Here is an 18,189-nt window from a genome sequence, read left to right as displayed (position 1 = left end):
ATAAATCTATACTGTTCTTATAAACGGTTATAATTTGTACTTTTATATTTATTTGTGCAATTATCTAGTATATTCTTATTTTGCTACATTTTAAACTCTTTGAAGGCATACTCAATACTTTCCAGTGTCTGGAAGAAAAACTGCTCATTAATATTTGTAATATCTCCTTTGAACATTTGTATTAGCTGCTAGTAATTGCTAAAAAACAATCATAATAATTGCTAAATAATAATCAAAGCTTGTCTATCCTCTCTAAAAATTGGACACTATCTTTAAGAAAAAGCTTTTGCATTCTTGAAATAAAAAAGGTTTGCGTCTGAATTAGAGGACCATCTTAAAAATACAGTCCAGATTCAGAGCCCCCACCACAAAGAATATTTTTGCCTTTAGGTGTTATGCCTAGACATGGCTTATTTTGTTTACTTCTTTCTGAAGCTTATCCACTTAATTCTGATGTGCAGTTAGAATCACTAATTTACTTATTTATCTTTTGCAGTACTGGGAATGGAACCCAGGGGCATTCTACCTTCAAGCTACATTCCCAGCCCTATTTTTTTTATTCTTTATTTTGAAACAGGGTCTCATTGAGTTGCAAAGGGCCTAAGTTGCCGAGGCTGTCCTCTAAATGAGATCCTCCTGTCAGCCTCCCAAATGCTGTGATTACAAACATGTGCCACCACACCTGGCTTAGAATTACTAATTTAAGCCGGGCGTGGTAGTGCACGCTTATAATCCCTGGTCTTGGGAGGCTGAGACAGGAGAATTGCACAAGTTCAAAGCCAACCTCAGCTACTTAGTGAGGCTCTCAGCAACTTAGTGAGACCCTGTTTCCAAATAAAAAAAATATAAAATAGGTCTGAGAGTATAGCCCGGAGGTAGAAAGCCTCTGGGTTCCACCCCAGTACCACCAAAAAAAAAAAAAAAATTACTAATTTAGATAAAGCAATGATTCCCCAAAGTGTCTGCAAAGCAATCACCTGAGAAGCTTTGATTCAAGTTTGGGTGAAGCCAGAAAATCTATTCTTTCAAAACTGAGTTAACTGTTCCACATGATTTCAATGTAGGACTGGGTTTAAAAAACTCCAGATTGTCAAAGCTCAATAGGAATACTTAATTATTTCCAGTGTGCGTGTGTGCGTGTTTACTGAAAATGGAACTACTATTCAGGGGCATCCTACCTCTGAGTTATTTAAAACATGGTCTCACTAAGTTTCGGAGGACCTCACTAAGTTGCTGAGGCTGGCCACAAACCTTCCATCCTCCTGTGTCACCGTCTGAGGTACTGAGATTACAGGCATGAACCACCATGCCCAACTAATTGCTATGTTTCTAATCCAGTAGACCCAACTTTAAAAACATGAAAAAGCCTATACTATATACAATGTTATATAGTAATCAAGATATTAAACTACTGTTTTGTCACTCCATTTCTGTGATGAGCTATAATTAGTTAAAAAACTTCTAACCGATGACTTTCAATTCTAGCAGCACAGTGTCCCTACTACATATCACAGCATAGCATTTTTTTTTTTTTACAAATATTATTTAAAAGTTTGATGTTGCCGGGCGTGGTGGCGCACACTTGTAATCCCTGCACTTGGAAGGCGGAGACAGGAGGATCGTGCAGGTTCGAAGCCAGCCACGCTGGCTTAAGAGACCCTGTTTCATAAAAAAAAAAAAAAAAAAAAAAAAGGTCTAGGAGTGTAGCCTGGAGGAAGAAGGGCTTTCAGGAACCCCAGTACCACCAAAAAAAAAAAAAAAGTTTGATGTTGCCATGAAAAATCTGTGTTTGTTAAACAAAGCTATACAGATTTTTTTTTTTTTCCGGGTCTGGGGATGGAAGCCTGGGGCATTTGACCTCTGAGCTATACCCCCTGTCCTATTTTTTATTCTTTATTTTGAAACCGAGTCTCAATGAGTTGCAGAAGGCCTCACTAAGTAGCTGAGGCTGTCTGAGAACCGCGATCCTCCAGGTCTCAGCCTCCCGATTGCTGGGATTACAAGCGTGCGCCACCACGCCTGGCAAAGCTATATAGACTTTGAGACACAGAATTAACCACTAACTTACAGGTTTTATCTTTATTCTCTGGCTCAAATGGTATTCTAAATGCCTCATTGGTCTAAACTGATTATTTCTAATATATAAATTGTTCAAAATGAAAAGGAATTTAAAGTGAAGTATAGTACAATCAATGTCTGAAATCACTGGCCTAGGCTCTGTCAAGCAGCTTAATGTCCCCAGGCCATCCATTCCCAGCTAAGGTACAATGGGAGTGGCACTGGGTCTGGGTCAATGTTTAGTAAAATTGTGTTTCCAGAATACTTAGGGTCCCAAAGAGGTTTCTTAGGAGTTAGAAGAAAAGTTAAATAGACCTACAGTATAGGTAGAGTGAGGGCACTGCTTTGATCTGTTTGTACACATACACATATATTGTGCTATATGTGAAAACAAGTCCTACTGTTTACATGATACATGTACATTCAAGATCTGAAAGTCATGGTTCTAGAACTTGAAACATTTTTTGTGGTTCTGGGGATGGAACCCAGGGGCATTTAACCTCCGAGCTATACCCCCTGCCCTGTTTTATATTCTTTATTTTGAAACAGGGTCTCAGTAAGTTGTGGAGGGCCTATCGCTGTCCATGAACCGTGATCCTCCAGTCTCAGCCTCCAGAATGCTGACATTACAAGCATGCTCCACCACACTCGGTTTAGAACTTGAAATTTACATGGACTTTTAAGTGTGCCACACTGAATAATACCTATAAGAAAAAAATTCTACTAAAAAGTCCTATTCTGGGTGATTCCATGACTTGTGTAGTTTAGAAGTTTCTAACATTTCAGCTCAAAAGATTCTATACTAATATTTGGAGGAAATATATTAACTTATCTATCCTCTGCTTTTCTAAAATCCATGTGTTGTTAATTGTCTATGTTAGCAAAATATTACACAGGCAGCCCCCAAAAGTTTGAACAACTAAAGTGAAAGCAAGTACTATCACTGGAAGAAAAAAAATTCTGAACTTCAGAAAACCACTAGAAGTTCAGTCTGAAAACACTTGGGAGATTTTGTCTAGAAAGAAATCTAAAGCAATTAGAGGAGGAAAAAAATCTAAACTGAGATAAACTTGAAAAATTCTTAGGGAATGTCACATATTTATAGAAACATTCCTACTCTATTATCTTCTTTTAGCTACATATCTCTCTCGAGTAGACAGGATAAATAATTCCATTTTACTGTTAAATAGTAAATGGAATACTAAGAAACACAAAACAATGAACCCAAAGTATTAGAATTAATAAAGAGAAAGAGCTAGAATTAGATCACATTTTCTTCCTGTGGTACTTCTGATTTAAACACAAAGTATTATATACGGGTGTGTGTGTGTGTGTGTGTGTATATATATATATATATATATATATATATATATATATATATATAGACAGATAGATATGTATTATATGTTACATAGAAACCTAAGTTCCCTAATATAGAGAATATATTGAATATATAGAATAACAGAGAAACCTAAGTTCACGAATACAAAAACAAGAAATAACAACATTCCTCTTCCACAAGTCGTAATTATAAATCTTAAAAAAAGAACAATGCAAGAATTTAGTATCTACTGTTGGCCAGAGCCCCACATAAGATGTCCCTACCTCTTTATCTCAAAAACAACTACATATTAGGAATATGAGTGTATTTTTTAAAGAATAAGATTTTAAAACTCATGTCTGCAAGCTATAGTAAAGTACAAATAAAACTAAAGCCAAAGACTCAATTCCCATAGAAAAAGTTCCACAATCACAATATACTTCTAACTCTAGACAACCACTTCAATGGCAACCCACTAAAATTAGGCAAGCCAAGTATGGATCCCTTAGCAAAACAAATGGTATTTAAAAAAAATAAAAGAATTTGGTCTACACAGTTCCTCAGAGGCAAACATTAAAGTAGTAATATTTTATGTTTTACATTTGACTTCATCTGTGGCCAAAGGGCACTAACTATTTTTCAAACTCTAATACATAAAATTAGTTTCTAATAGGTTATGCATATTTCACAATTTTTCCCCAATAATTTTTTCACACAAAAGAGAATTTTAACCATAATTCTCCTTAATATTTCCACGTTTCAACATTTTAGGATGTCACAGGAGTTTACTACAAGAATTCAAATATGTAATTAAATAAACTGAATTAACAGAAATGATTACCAAATGTAGTGGTCTTTCAACAGAATTTCTAATTTATTGAGGGCTAACTCCTTATTTCAACTACTGTTGAAATCCACTTTAAAACTGGCTACTTCACTCTTTTTTCTACCTAATAGTGTAGCAGTATTTGTTCTTTTAAAAGGTAACTGATAATAATATACGACCTTCAGCATGACATTTTGAAAAATTATGCTGCATCACACACTTGAAAGCTAAACATACTTCTCCGTCTATAGCATTAAAACACCATACTTAGGTTTTTTCTTTTAATAAATCACTATCAAATTGCTTCCCTTTTTTCTGAAAGAGAAAATAAAATCATATTAACTAGAAACTTATTAAATAAAACTTTATAAAGTAGAAAGTACTTATCAAATCAGGGTATTCTTACTTAATGCTGATACACTGGTGAATACGACAAAAAGTCTCAAATATAAAGAGACGGGCATTTTCAATGAAATCTTCAAGACAAGCCACCAAGAAGAAGTCGTTGACAAGCACCTATGAGTATAAAAGAAAAATTAATGCTAACAAGTATTTCTTAAAATCCTAGTACTCTGTTCCATTCACCATGATTCAAACACCTAAAGTTACACCACAGCACTTTCTAGAACAATGTGCTTGAGCATCTAACAATTTAAGTAAACAGCAAAGCAATACTGGAAGTAAAAGACTCTAAAATTGCAGCGTTTCCTTCTTCCAGTGATATTTGTAAGTTACAGAGCAACCTTTTGATAAAGTAGTTTTGTCCAGTTCAATTTACTACAAGCGCTCTGCAGATAATATATATCCTTCAGCTACTTAAAATAATGGGAATAAAGACAAATATTTCTGTGACAGAAAAAAAGCTGCCTTGAGAAATTACAAAGCAAAAGACTGCAAGGAATGGCTACTACTCCACAGAAATCAAAAGCGTATTTTGACTTTATCAAGTGCCTTCTGACTATCTGTATTCACAGGGAGACCTCAATATTTAGTATAATGAATACACATCAGTATTTGCTTTAGTTATGTCACGTAACTATTAAGTATACAAACTTGTTAAAGTTTGTATACTTGGATTCTAGACTACTTTGCCTTATGTTTAAAAATCACTTGTAAGCTGGCCGTGGTGGCGCACGCTTGTAATCCCTGTGCTTAGAAGGCAGAGACAGGAGGATCACACAGGTTCGAAGCCAACCGCACTGGCTTAAGAGACCCTGTTTCCAAAAACAGTATAAAATAGGTCTGGGAGTGTAGCCCGGAGGAAGAAGGGCTTTCAAAAAAAAAAAAAATCACTTGTGAAAGTATTTGCGTATTTTTTTCCCCTTAGACGTAAGGGCAACAAACTCCCTATTTTTTTTTTTTTTTTTTACAAAATTTGAGTTTTTGAGTTCAGAAGGTGAAGCTGATGGCTAGTAGCTTGTGACTCTTGTAAATGCAGCTACATTTAGCAAGTAAATCATTAGTTTCTTAAAACTTGTCAACTAACTTATTCAAACCACCATAATCCTCAGTTGTTCTGAAAGTATTTTAACTTCTACTAAATAATAAAAATACTAGTTATAAAATTCATAACTAATGAAATGGCTGGTCTATAACAAATGTTAAATATAACTGTATGAAAAATTCTGAAGGCCATCTACCTATGAAACAAAATTGAGAATCAAAGATATGACATGTAATTCAAAGTGATCTCTCCTATACATAAGAAATATTTTAACCATTGACTTGATAAGAGTAAGACAAAGAATTAACGATTTACCTGTAGTTTAAAATACTCCCAAAGAGCCAAGTGTGGTGGCGCACGCTTGTAATCCCAGCACTTGGGAGGCTGAGACAGGAAGATCACACAGGTTTGAAGCCTGCCTTAGTGAGGCTCTCAGCAACTTAGTGAGACCCTGTTTCCAAATAAAGTATAAAATAGGTCTGAGTGTATAGCCTGGAGGTAGAAAGCCCCTGGGTTCCACCCCTAGTACCACAAATAATTTAAAAATTAAAAAAATATACAAATAAAATACTCCCAAAATTCTAACAAAGTAACCTAACAAGTGATACATATTTGCCAACATTAAAAATGTTTTCACCCCACATTCCCAAATAGTCTGCCATTTTACGGTTAACATATTTCTGATATACTTACTTCATTACTTTAATTAAAATATTCCAAAATTAAATTTATTAGTTTGTAAGCTAAAAATTCATACTTACTGATTCACATTCCCTCAACTTTTTCTGAGCCCCATCAAAGTCAAAGTTGACATATAAGCATTCAACAAATTCTGTAATTGGGTCTTTATATGTGTAGGACTCCTGTAAAATTAAGTCAAACATCCAATTAAATCTGTGCCTAGAAATATCTCAATCTTCCCATTTTCTTTCCTACAGCAAATTACCTAACATCACCTCTCAAAGCAAATGCCCCCTTCCTGATTCCACATGACGCCTTAAACTCAGAATTAAGCTGACTCTTCCAGATTAAGTTCCCTAAATTCTCATCCTAGATTTCCAATTTCCTGACTACCAAAAGTCTCCATTACTTAAAAACAGTGATGAACTTCCCCAGGCAGAAAGGTATTCATACCCTACTAGATGATAACTACCTCTTTGTATTTAATTTATTCTTAAACCAAGTAAAAAATTTAAATTACTTTCCCAACCCATAGTTTTTACTGAGAAGCTCATTATAAAAAAAAAAAAAAAGAAAAAGAAAATCCAGCATAGATACAGCTTTTGCCCAACTTGGGGAATATTAATACAATGTTCTATTTAAAGTTTATACAGATAATGACCTTGCAGCAAGCAGCTGTAGACAGTTTTAGTCTTTGCAATGAGAGCAGCAAAGATGTAATGTATATTAAGTAGCCACGTAGTAAAGAGCAATAATCATATCATTCTAACAAAAGGATCTGATCTTGAAGATAAGTGCGTAAGTCTCTTCTCAACTTCATGTATAGTTTCCTAGTTTTACTTTAAGAACTAAGAGTCTTACTTTAGAAAAACGTACGATAGCTAAGGTTTTAATACTTAAACAGAAAAAAATCAAAGACTTCAGATTTACCTGCTGAATAACTTTCACTAGATCTTTTAGCACCTGCCGGCGTTTTCGAACATCTTTGTTTGTTATGACTGCAGTGGTCAAATAGCGGAGAATGTGTGGGCACATTGTTTGAATTGCATTAAGGTATCTAAAGCAAGAATATAAAAGGTATTTAATATTTAATAATTTTGATAATTCTACATCTAAAACCCAGTCTGAATTAAAAGAAACACTTGAGCAGCCCATTAGTGTGAACTGTTTCACTTAGCCTAAGACTACAACACTTAAGAATGACTATTACAGCCGGGCGTGGTGGCGAATGCTTGTAATCCCTTTGCTTGGGAGGTGGAGACAGGAGGATCCTTAGAAGCCAGCCTCATTGGCTTAAGAGACCCTGTTTCCAAATAAAATATATAAAAATAGGTCTGGGAGTGTAGCCCAGAGGTAGAAGGGTTTCCAGGAACCCCAGCAAACACACACACACACACACACACACACACACACACACACACATTAATGACTGTTACAAAGGGTTCTCCAAGGAAATACACAGAATCCATGGATAGTCATGTAAATGACAATGCCAGTCAATATTCCTCAATTTAAAATGAGATGAAGACTCATTTAAGCAGCCAAGAATTCTTTCATTACTGTTGAGTAACAGTATTATGGAAGGTAAAAAAAAAAAAAAAAAAATTAAAAAAAAAGACACTGGGGATGGAACCCAGGGGCATTCTACCTCTGAACAACACCCCCAACCCTATTTTTTAGTCTCTTTTCTGAAACAGGCTCTCACTGAGTTGCAAAGGGCCTCACTAAGTAGCTGAGGCTGTCTGCGAACTTTGATCCTCCTGTCTCAGCCTCCTAAATGCTGGGATTACAAGTCTGTGCCACCACGCCCAGCTTATACTATGACTTTCATTCACCCATTAGAACAAATGTGAGAAGACCACTCAACATAATAAAAAAACAAACACTTATACAAACTGAGAGATTTCCATGTTACAACACATTATCATTTCCCCCTAGCCACCCTGTGTATGTATATATGTACATACAGTAAAAAGGGGAGCAACTTGGGGTACAGAGTAGGGATTTGTTCAATTCACATTCTTACAGGATCATCAATTTTAAGTTTAGTTCAAACGCAAGCAAAAACACAGATTCATGTTAAAAAGATATGTGATGAAAGTGCTCTTCTGCTTTACTTCCCTAGCTTATCACCTCTTTTCTGTCAATTCAAATTTTAAAGCCAGACCAATTTTCTTCTAAATAATTCTTATTTGCAGTGCTGGGGATTAAACCCAGGGGCATTCTACCTTCACGCTACACTCTCAGATCTATTTTTTATTTTGAAATAGGGTCTCACTAAGTTGTGGAGGGCCTGGCTAAGTAGCTGAGGCTGGCCATAAACCTGTGATCCTCCTGTGTCAGCCTCCACAGTACTGGGATTACAAGAATTACAGGCATTCACTACCATGCCCATCTTATTCTAAATAACTTAAACTTTCCCAATTCTCATCAGTAACTGCTGCACTAAAAAGTGTAAACACTTAACTGTTTCCTCCTGCTCATTCCAGTGTTAAGTTTGGATTGCAAACTATTTAAAGGCTATACCTCCTCCATTTCTGCAATCATATTACTTTTAAGAGACTCAGCATTTGCATTCTGAAGTAATTTTGTAATAGCTAAATAAAAACATTCACTTTTTCACTCTAGCATAACCAGCTCTAAATGTACAATTTTAAGGAAGTTTTTCTAGTGTCTCACAATTGCAAATCAGAAAACACAGTTATCAAAAAAAGATAAAAAGGAAAAATAAAGCAGGAAAGGACCATCAGGACAAATAACAAATACTTAGATAATCTGCTAAATAAAATTTGAAAGTTCTTAGAAAATTCACTTTTTTAATATAGAAAGCACATTATATGAACTATACATCTTTATTTTTTTCCAACTGGGGAGTAATAGGGCATTGTACAGAAAATACATTCTTCTTCTAATGGTATATACATTTAGTGGCGAAGCCTCACTTTTAATAGCCCATAAACAATGTTCTATCTTTTACCTGTTATATGTTATATTTAAAAGTTTAACATTTTTCAAAAGTGTAAATCATTCTCATTTTATATTCAAAATAAATTATGGCAGAAATAGTAATATGACATCAGATTTTAACTTATAGTGGGATCTCAACTCTTACTTCAAGCACAAATGCAACACACACACACATGCCCATATGTACTTACCATCCATATAAAGTATCAATTACTAAAATTACTAAAAAAAAACCACTAAACACTTTTGATACATTGAGGTAGTGCATTAAAACATATTAGCAGTCAGTATATTTTTCACCTACAAAGTTTTACCGTTAAAAACATTTTAAAAAGTTTAAGTATGTTTTTGATCAGGCAGTACAAATTATTAATTTCTAAATTCTTCAAACCTTAATCACTAATCATTTTAATGTTCTATGATTAAATGGGAAGACAGAAAGTAATTCAGCGTCATGCTGTTTTAAGAAAAATTACTTGTGCAACTGAGTTCCAAGATGAACCAGTGGCTTTTCTCACAGAAAACTATTTTTACTTAAAAGAATGACAGATAAACCACTGCCATTTTGTTTTTCCTGTGTTCCTCTGCTATAGAAACATGCAAATAGTAAGTAAGCATATTAAGACTGAACTTGAGCTGTGATATTACAGCAAAATATAAGCCAGGGTGATAAAAATGTCTCAGTGTGATTCATGAGAACAGTTTGTATTTAATGAAGTTATACAGGCTTTTAAAAATTGTTCCTAAATTTTCCATGAAAATTAATGGCACTTTGTTGTCTGAATATGTATCAATTTCTCTTAAATTCAAACTCCTGGTTGATTATGCTATCAATTTAGCTGAAGAGATCAAATAAGTCTGAAAAATTCTTCTAAAAGAATGCATATTTACTAATGTGATCAGTTTAATTATGGTTCAATTTATAAAAAAAATCACTACAAAGTATCCTTTCACCTTCTAGACTTTGAAGGTAATAGAAATAATTTAAAAATAGTTTGTTTTGTTGATGTCTTATATCAAAAGGGTTATTACACCATCTTTCTTTCTGTGGGGTTTTTTTTTTTGGTACTAGGGATTGAACCCAACCTTCAAGCCTTTTTATTTCGAAAAAGGATCTCTAAAGATTGTTGAGGGTTTCAACTAACTTTAAATAATACTTTTAAGGGCCTAGAGTACATCTTATTAATTAATTAACCTAAGAGTTACATGTGAGCTTTTCAACTAGCAAGCAAACCTAACACACTAAGAAGGAAATTAATGAACGGCAACACATTCCAAGGTCTGAAGGAAGTACATTTTAAGTTTTAAAAACTCCACATAATTTCAGTTAATTAAAATGAAAATTATATGGTGCAATAACTTACTGTGGCTGGTAGAGGAAGAGATCAATAATATTATCACGACCTTTCGGGTGGTTGAAGAAAACAAACAGAGACCAGTGAATGAGCCATGTTCGTTGCTGAAGAGACTGGAGTGGAGAACTCACAGACTAAAAGGAATTTAAAATGTATAAAAAGGAAATATTAACATATGAGAAAGAAGCAAGGGAATAAACACCACTGACTTCAGAAGAGTAATTCATCACTAGACCCTTCTAAGCCAAGTACTACAGTCATTTAAGATCTAAGTCTAACCCCATTATTTCTCTACATGATCCTTTAATTTCAATTATTACACTGTTCTCAGAGACTGAATGAATAATGCATGCTAAACTATACTTCTGATGTTATAAATGAGAATCATTTCAAAAAAGGGTTTACAAATAAGGACTAAACATTCCCTAATTGGTGGTTTTATTAGACACTTTCAGCAACAGGTGGCACTAATAATAGCAGTGTCATTTTCACTGGAATAGGAAAAACAGGCATAATAGCCACAGAAATAGAGACTGAATTCCTTAAGAGTCAAAAGAAGTTTGACAGGTCTCTCCAGGCCAATCAGTAAAACTAGTCAATTCACCACCTCACAATGTTTTTTGGGGGATCAGGTCAACAAAAAATGGATCTGAAACTTTTTAAATTTCACGAGTGTGCATTGTTTTTCCTTATCAGAAAGTATAAAATGTACAGATATATAAAGAATCATTCTGAAAAAATGTAACTCACATTATTGTCTATGGTTTCTTTTAACCGTGTGAGGTCTTCCATGGCCGCATCCCAGTTCTGCATTAAGATTTCAGAAGCCAGTTTCCCCCAGAGTGAACTTAAAGCATTTCTATCTGTTGCTGGGACCTGTTTATAAGCAATAATAATTAATTATATTCTGCATACCCTGAGGAAAAAAGAAATTGTATATTAATCACTGAAATAACTGTGTAAGAAACCAAGACTTGAGTCTCATTTACAATGTAAAGATTATGTACAGAATTTAAAATTTCTCAAATTATAACTATAAATACTATTGTACACTCCCCACCACACTAAATGCACATATTCTTGTCTGATCTCAAAAGCTAAATATTATACTACACACTTAACCTACAAAATAGAAAGACTAAGGGCCATCCCTTCTTCTTCTCACAAATGGAGAAAGAGGGTCACAAATTCACAACATCCATAAGAACTAGGCAAATAACAAAAATGAATAGAAATTCCTAAGAGAAGGCAATAGAAATAAAATGACTCTAAAATGGTCACATGTGTTAAAGCAGCAGAAACAGGTAAGGGTATGGAAGAAGGACACCATTCTGTACTCCAAGGTGAAACTCTACATTAACTCTTCACCAAACCACTTACATGACAGCATAACTATGAAGTACTATTAGTACTTTCATAAGTTAAAATCGCCTGACACATAACTCAATAAATGTGAGATAGTATCAAATGATAATGGAAAGGAAAATGATGTCAGAGTACTACAGGTCATCTGAACTCTGAGGACTGTATACATACTCCGCCCATACTGAATTATTTCTTTAATGGCAGTTGTTACCTCAAAGGTACTGAATAACATTTAGCAAACTAAAGAGCAGGCAATAAGAGGCTACATTTGTAAAATGTTGAAACAGCCATGAAACCGCTAGTTCTATTATCATGAAGTACATCCAGAACACAAATTAGTACATGAATGTTCATGACTTTGTTATAGGCAAAAACTGAAAATAACCCAAATGCAAACACATAAATACATAAACTGAATGGCATTAAAAGGAATCTGACTTCGGATTATATATATACGTATACATACATACATACATACATACATGTATGTATGTATGTATGTATGCATATATCATAAGCGAATCTCAAAATTTGATGATAAAATAAGCCCGACAAAAACATACTGTATAATACTCTCCATGAAATTCGAGAACAAGCAAAACTAATCTAGATACAGAAGCCAGATCAATGGATATCTAGTACAAGTGGTAGAATGACTACAATGGGGATTACAGGAATTCTTTATCTTAATTGATAAGTTATGCAAGTAAACCAAAATGCACTGAAATTAAACTTAGGCATGGCAGAACATGCCTGTAATGCCAACTACTTGATATGCTGAGACAGGAGGATCCCAATTCAAGTGTATGCTTAGCATGTGCAAGGATCTGGGTTAAATCTCTATTTTAGGGGGAAAATTATTACTCCAATTATAAAGAATTCAATATTTTATTCCTAAGAAAATCTGGGAGTTAAAATATTTCATAAAGTCTAAGATATCATCAATTTTAAGATACATTTTTTTGTTTCCAAAATCAGAACAACCATTTAAGACACATTATAATTTCAGACATTAAAATATAAAAAACCATGTCTGAGAAGCAAAATGAAAGACATATTTTGGACTGATATTACAACAGTATTACAAAACCAAAACTTCAGTTAAGATCCTAAAGTTAAAGCTTCCCAAAGTCATCATCAGTCTACTAAGTTATTTTTTGTTTGTTTTCCTGAGGAGGTGGAGGAGGAAGAGGAGGACTCATGCTGCAGGTAGCTGGGAGGACAGGCATGCTCCACACTATGCTGGGCTCTCAAGCTGTCTCAACCTCATGGAAAAGTACATATAAATGACAAGGTCTACCTAATCCTAAATCCTAAAAGAGGAAAAAAAAGTTACAAAAATATCACAGAGAGTTCTAGAATCTTAGTAATTTACTTCAATTACTTGCTTAATGGAAGTTGGTTTATATATTTTGAAGCCAAATCAAAGACTATATAGTGATTCTATTTAAATAATTAAATAATTTGGATTTTAATTTAGTAATTCAGTATTCATTTTTAAAGTAGAATTACTCAAAAATTTTTATCAAACCTCTTCATTTCAATTAATGCATTTCTTGGAGCATAAAACAAAGAAGTTTCAAAACCAAACAGCATCCACCTAAACATTCCTCAATGCATTCTAAAAGCTCTGGTCTTTTTAAAAGTAAAGACAGATTCTAGGGTCACACGGCTTTAATTTATACAACACTGACCTACAATAGGTCATTCAGAGTCAAATTCTAATCTCAGATCATAGTTACAATGGCTCTTTCATAGCTTATGTTTCCCTAACCATAGATTTAAAAGTATAACCAACTACCAAAAAAAATTAGGAATGAAAAAAGCTAGTGCAAAAAATAAAATTAGCTACTAAAACGTTGACATTTTATACCAAATGTAAACAAAATTTTTATTTTTGTTATTAAATCTCACACAAATACATGAATTTTATAACATTTATCCAGATCGAGATGAAAAGAAAAAGTAATACAATCTATTCTTTTAATCTTAGCTTTGTTTACTTTTGTCAGTATGCCAATAGGAAGCAATGAATTCCCACCTAACTCAAATGTTTGGCAGCCCAAGATGGGAAAAAATTATAAAATGAATTGTACATAGTTTCTAAGAACTATCTAACCTGTCTTTGACTGCTCTTAATGTAAAACATATTAATTTTGTGTCCACAGCATTCAACCTCTTACCCAAAAATGTCATTTTGAGTTTCCGTACAAGACTTAAGGAGCATTGCAAAAGCTTCAAATTAACACAAAAAATTTTAAAGATAGAACTACTTAGATCTTCCGAACTTAAAAAAGCAAACATAAAAATTCCCTAAGTTTTTAAGTATATACCTACTAATTGTTAAAATTTTCAAATTATAAAATCAAACTATATAAACATAATATTAAATTAGAATGTTATATGCTCTAGAATAAAAGCTTTTTGTAGGAGTGTAGCAAATTTTTTAATCCCCAAAAGGTTCATGTGTACTACTCTGGCTCAACTCCATGTCATTACAGTTGGCTCTTCATACCAACCTGCTTTCAAGAGTGGATATGCTAGAAGAGTTTCAATATCTGGATTCCCAGCAGTTACCTTAAGTTTCCATGTCTTAGCAAAATGGCACATTCACTCACTGACCAGCAACAATAAATTTACTGTGCTGGAACTCTAACATGACACTAAATCTTCATTCTCAAAATTCACTCCAAGCATTAACAAATGATAGGAATAACCAAGTCTTTTCATGTACCTGTAATCATACCAGGCTTCTGATTTTACAATCCTGGTTAAAGCTGTTTACATTTTCAAAGTAATCAACTTTTGCTCTCCTAAATCCCTGGTAATATTCAAAGTAAAAGTGATGGAATTTTCTGATAAGTCACTACAAGTTTAGCATCACAGATTACCTTCAATGCACTTGCAAGCTAACCACAGCCAGTCTGCAAATGAAGATTTCATTTATAAATGGGAGTTAAGAGAAAAAAATTGTTTTACATCAAACTTGGAAATAAAGTATTTCTGTAGTGAAAGACAGCAAATAATTAAATGAAGCTATCTGTGAAATTTTCGTGTAGGAATTACCTGAACCAGTAACACCAATCTTTTCTCTCCCCCATAAAAAACAAAATACAATTTCCTAGAAAACAACCAAAGACAGATGCTTCAAGAAGCTACTTTTCCTTATGGCACATGAAATTAAAAGTAGAGGAAAAAAAGTGCCAAAAAATAAAAGACAAAAGAAATGGACTCTTTCAGGACTGTAAGACAAAAAGCTCCTATCTTAATAGGTCTTCTCCAACTTCTAGGAGAAACTAGAAAAATTAGAGGTTTAGCTACTTTCTTACTAATCCAAAATGTATAACAAATCATAATTTCTCAAGTGAGAGGCTAAATAAAAAAGGCCATTTTCATTGTATTAGAAGGCATTTACGAATATTACCTAAAGAAGACACAATTTGAAGGCCTGATCTTTTTTTTTTTTTTTTTGGTGGTACTGGGGATTGAACCCTTCTCTGGGCTACACTCCCAGGCCTATTTTATATTTTTATTTTGAAACAGGGTATCTTAAGCCAGCGAGGCTGGCTTCGAACCTGTGTGATCCTCCTGTCTCTGCCTCCCAAGCATGGGGATTACAAGCTTGCGCCACCACGCCCAGCTGAAGGCCTGATTTTTAATCTGGCTTTACACAACTCTTCCCTAATAAAAAATAGATAAGGAGCAGGATACATAATGGCTACAAGTACCACAACCTTATTTACACCTTGAATACTGAAGAAACAATTAATCTTTTTTTTTTTTTTTGGCAGTACTGGGGATGAAATTCAGGGGCATTCTACCTCTGAGTTACAACCCCAGCCCTATTTTTATTCTTTATTTTGAAATAGGGTCTCACTGAGGCTGAGCTACACCCCCAGCCACTTTTATTCTTTATTTTGAAACAGGGTCTCACTGAGTTGCAAAAGGCCTCAATAAATAGCTGAGACTGTCCGCGAACCGTGATCCTACTGTCTCAGCCTCCCAAATGCTGGGATTACAAGCGTTTGCCACCATGCCTGGCTGAAACAACTGATCTTTATATTCTTTTTTCTTTTTTCTTTTTTGGTGGTACTTGAGATTGAACCCAGGGGCATTCTACATTTAAGCTATATCACCAAGTCTTTTTTGTTTTGAAACAGTGTCTCCTTAGGTTGCTGAGGCTGGTATAGAAACTGATCCTCCTGTTTCGGCCTCCTAAATACTGGGATTACACATGTGTGACACCACTGCCACTGATTCTTATAATCTAATAGCTGAAGGCATAGGTAAATAGAAAATACCAATAAACCTATTACATGACACAATTTTGGTAATGCTAAAAATCATACAATTATATAGCAACAAACCAGTGGTTCCTACCTTTGGAGTTCAAGAACAAGTTAAATTTCCCTCCAATTATTGAGGCCTTCTATCTATATTTTTTGCTGTAAAGTTTTTAAATTTTTTTCTCTTTTACCAATTGACTTGTGAAAACTTAGTGGACAAACACAAAGGTAAAGACATGTTTTCAAGAATCAAGATAATTCTACAATACAGAGGACATAAGCAATTAAAAAAGATACTTACCAACACTCTAAAAAAGTAAAGGTATTCTGCTGCTCCTGAGTAATTCCCACATTCATACTGGAATTTTGCATACCTATAGAGTGTATCTAAATATTCTTGTCTAAACTAAAAACAAACAAAACAAATTATATGGGTTAATTTTGAGTTTCACCAAAAGTTAATCATTTCCCCTAAAAGTGACACAAAAAGATACTATACTGAGAGGAATACCTGACCTTTAAAATATAAATTTGAAATTATTGCACTATAAATCTGAATTGCAGCTGAAGGTCTGATATGTGCAACTTTATTTGATGACCAAGCTTAGCCAACTGCACAGATATCCTGTAAGTTTGTGTGGTTTTATAGAACATGTACAGCAAATCTGTTTTCTGAAAACTAGCCCCTAAATTAACACCAACTTTTAGAGCTATTAATGTAAGCAAAATAAAACCTGAAGAAATCTAAAAGAACTCCATACTAGAACATGAACAAATGCACCAAGCATTCTGTGTGGAAATCAGAAAGAGTACTTTGCATAGTGACCAGTTATTCTTCTGTCATAATAATTTTTAATTGAAAGATAAAACTTAACTATATGCAAAGCATCACATACTGAATTAGTACATGGGAAATGAGACTGAGAGATAGCTAGAACATTCTTTATTTGTAAATCTGGGGATTTATGAAGACCTTGATAATGTCAAGGGCTATTTCATAAGGAAGCCAAAGTATTACTAAACTCTATTGCTCAAAATATTTCTAATTTAAATCTAGTTTTGTTTTAATTACTTATGAATCCATAAGAAAAGGCACTCTATGCCCTTATTCTTAAGTTTGCTATTTGGTACTAGCATACAATACCATTATATGGTAATTCTGGAGAATAACAAATTTTGAGAATTTGTTAACTAAAGATGATTATATGCATACATTTTCCTATTAGCATTACTTTTAAATATAAGTTTCAAAGACATACCAGATGTTATATTTAATAAGTTAATCTGAAAATTATATATGTATGAATATATATATATATCTGTGTGCATGTGTGGTACTGGAGATTACACTCAGGCAATCTACCTCCAAGCTACATGCCCAGCCCAATTTTATTTTAAAACAGGGTCTTGCTAAGTTGCTGATGCTAGCCTCTAACCTGCGATCCTATTGTCTCAGCCTCCCAATATTGGGATTACAAGCTTGCACCACCATATGCAGCTGGAAATTACATTCTAGCTCGGAGCTCCACCCCTAGCCCTATTTTTTAGGCCATCGTCATTGTCCCACAAAAATCTCTTTAATATTTATTTACTTATTTATTTTTGCGGTACTCTGGATGGAACCCAAGGGCATTCTACCTCCAAGCTATACTCCCAGCCTTTGTTTTTATTCTTTACTTTGAAACAGGGTCTCACTGAGCTGTAAAGGGCCTAAGTAGCCGAGGCTGTCCACGAACCGCAATCCTTCTGTCTCAGCCTCCCAAATACTGGGATTACAAGTGTACGCCACCATGCCCAGCTTGGAAATTATATTCTTAAAACAAGCCTTGAAACTATTGCACAGCACTAGTCTTTTGCCTTACTAGATCATGTATACTTTAAAACAT

The 18,189-nt window shown here is 34.1% G+C and overlaps 1 protein-coding gene across 1 annotated transcript in view; it reads right to left on the bottom strand.

The window, feature by feature from the left end:
• Positions 1 to 18,189, bottom strand: part of EIF3E (eukaryotic translation initiation factor 3 subunit E) — a 36,946-nt gene that overhangs the window by 7,302 nt on the left and 11,455 nt on the right. Inside the window, exons 5-10 of the mRNA XM_080695008.1 lie at positions 16,605 to 16,709; positions 11,403 to 11,528; positions 10,662 to 10,786; positions 7,261 to 7,387; positions 6,411 to 6,512; positions 4,612 to 4,721 (exon numbers count right to left, since the gene is read on the bottom strand). Of these exons, the coding sequence (XP_080551134.1) occupies positions 4,612 to 4,721; positions 6,411 to 6,512; positions 7,261 to 7,387; positions 10,662 to 10,786; positions 11,403 to 11,528; positions 16,605 to 16,709 (695 nt within the window). The remainder of the gene's footprint in view (positions 1 to 4,611; positions 4,722 to 6,410; positions 6,513 to 7,260; positions 7,388 to 10,661; positions 10,787 to 11,402; positions 11,529 to 16,604; positions 16,710 to 18,189) is intronic.

Source organism: Muscardinus avellanarius (genome assembly GCF_963383645.1).
Source record: "Muscardinus avellanarius genome assembly, chromosome: 4".
NCBI lineage: Eukaryota > Metazoa > Chordata > Mammalia > Rodentia > Gliridae > Muscardinus > Muscardinus avellanarius.
This window is presented reverse-complemented; position numbering and strand designations above follow the sequence as displayed.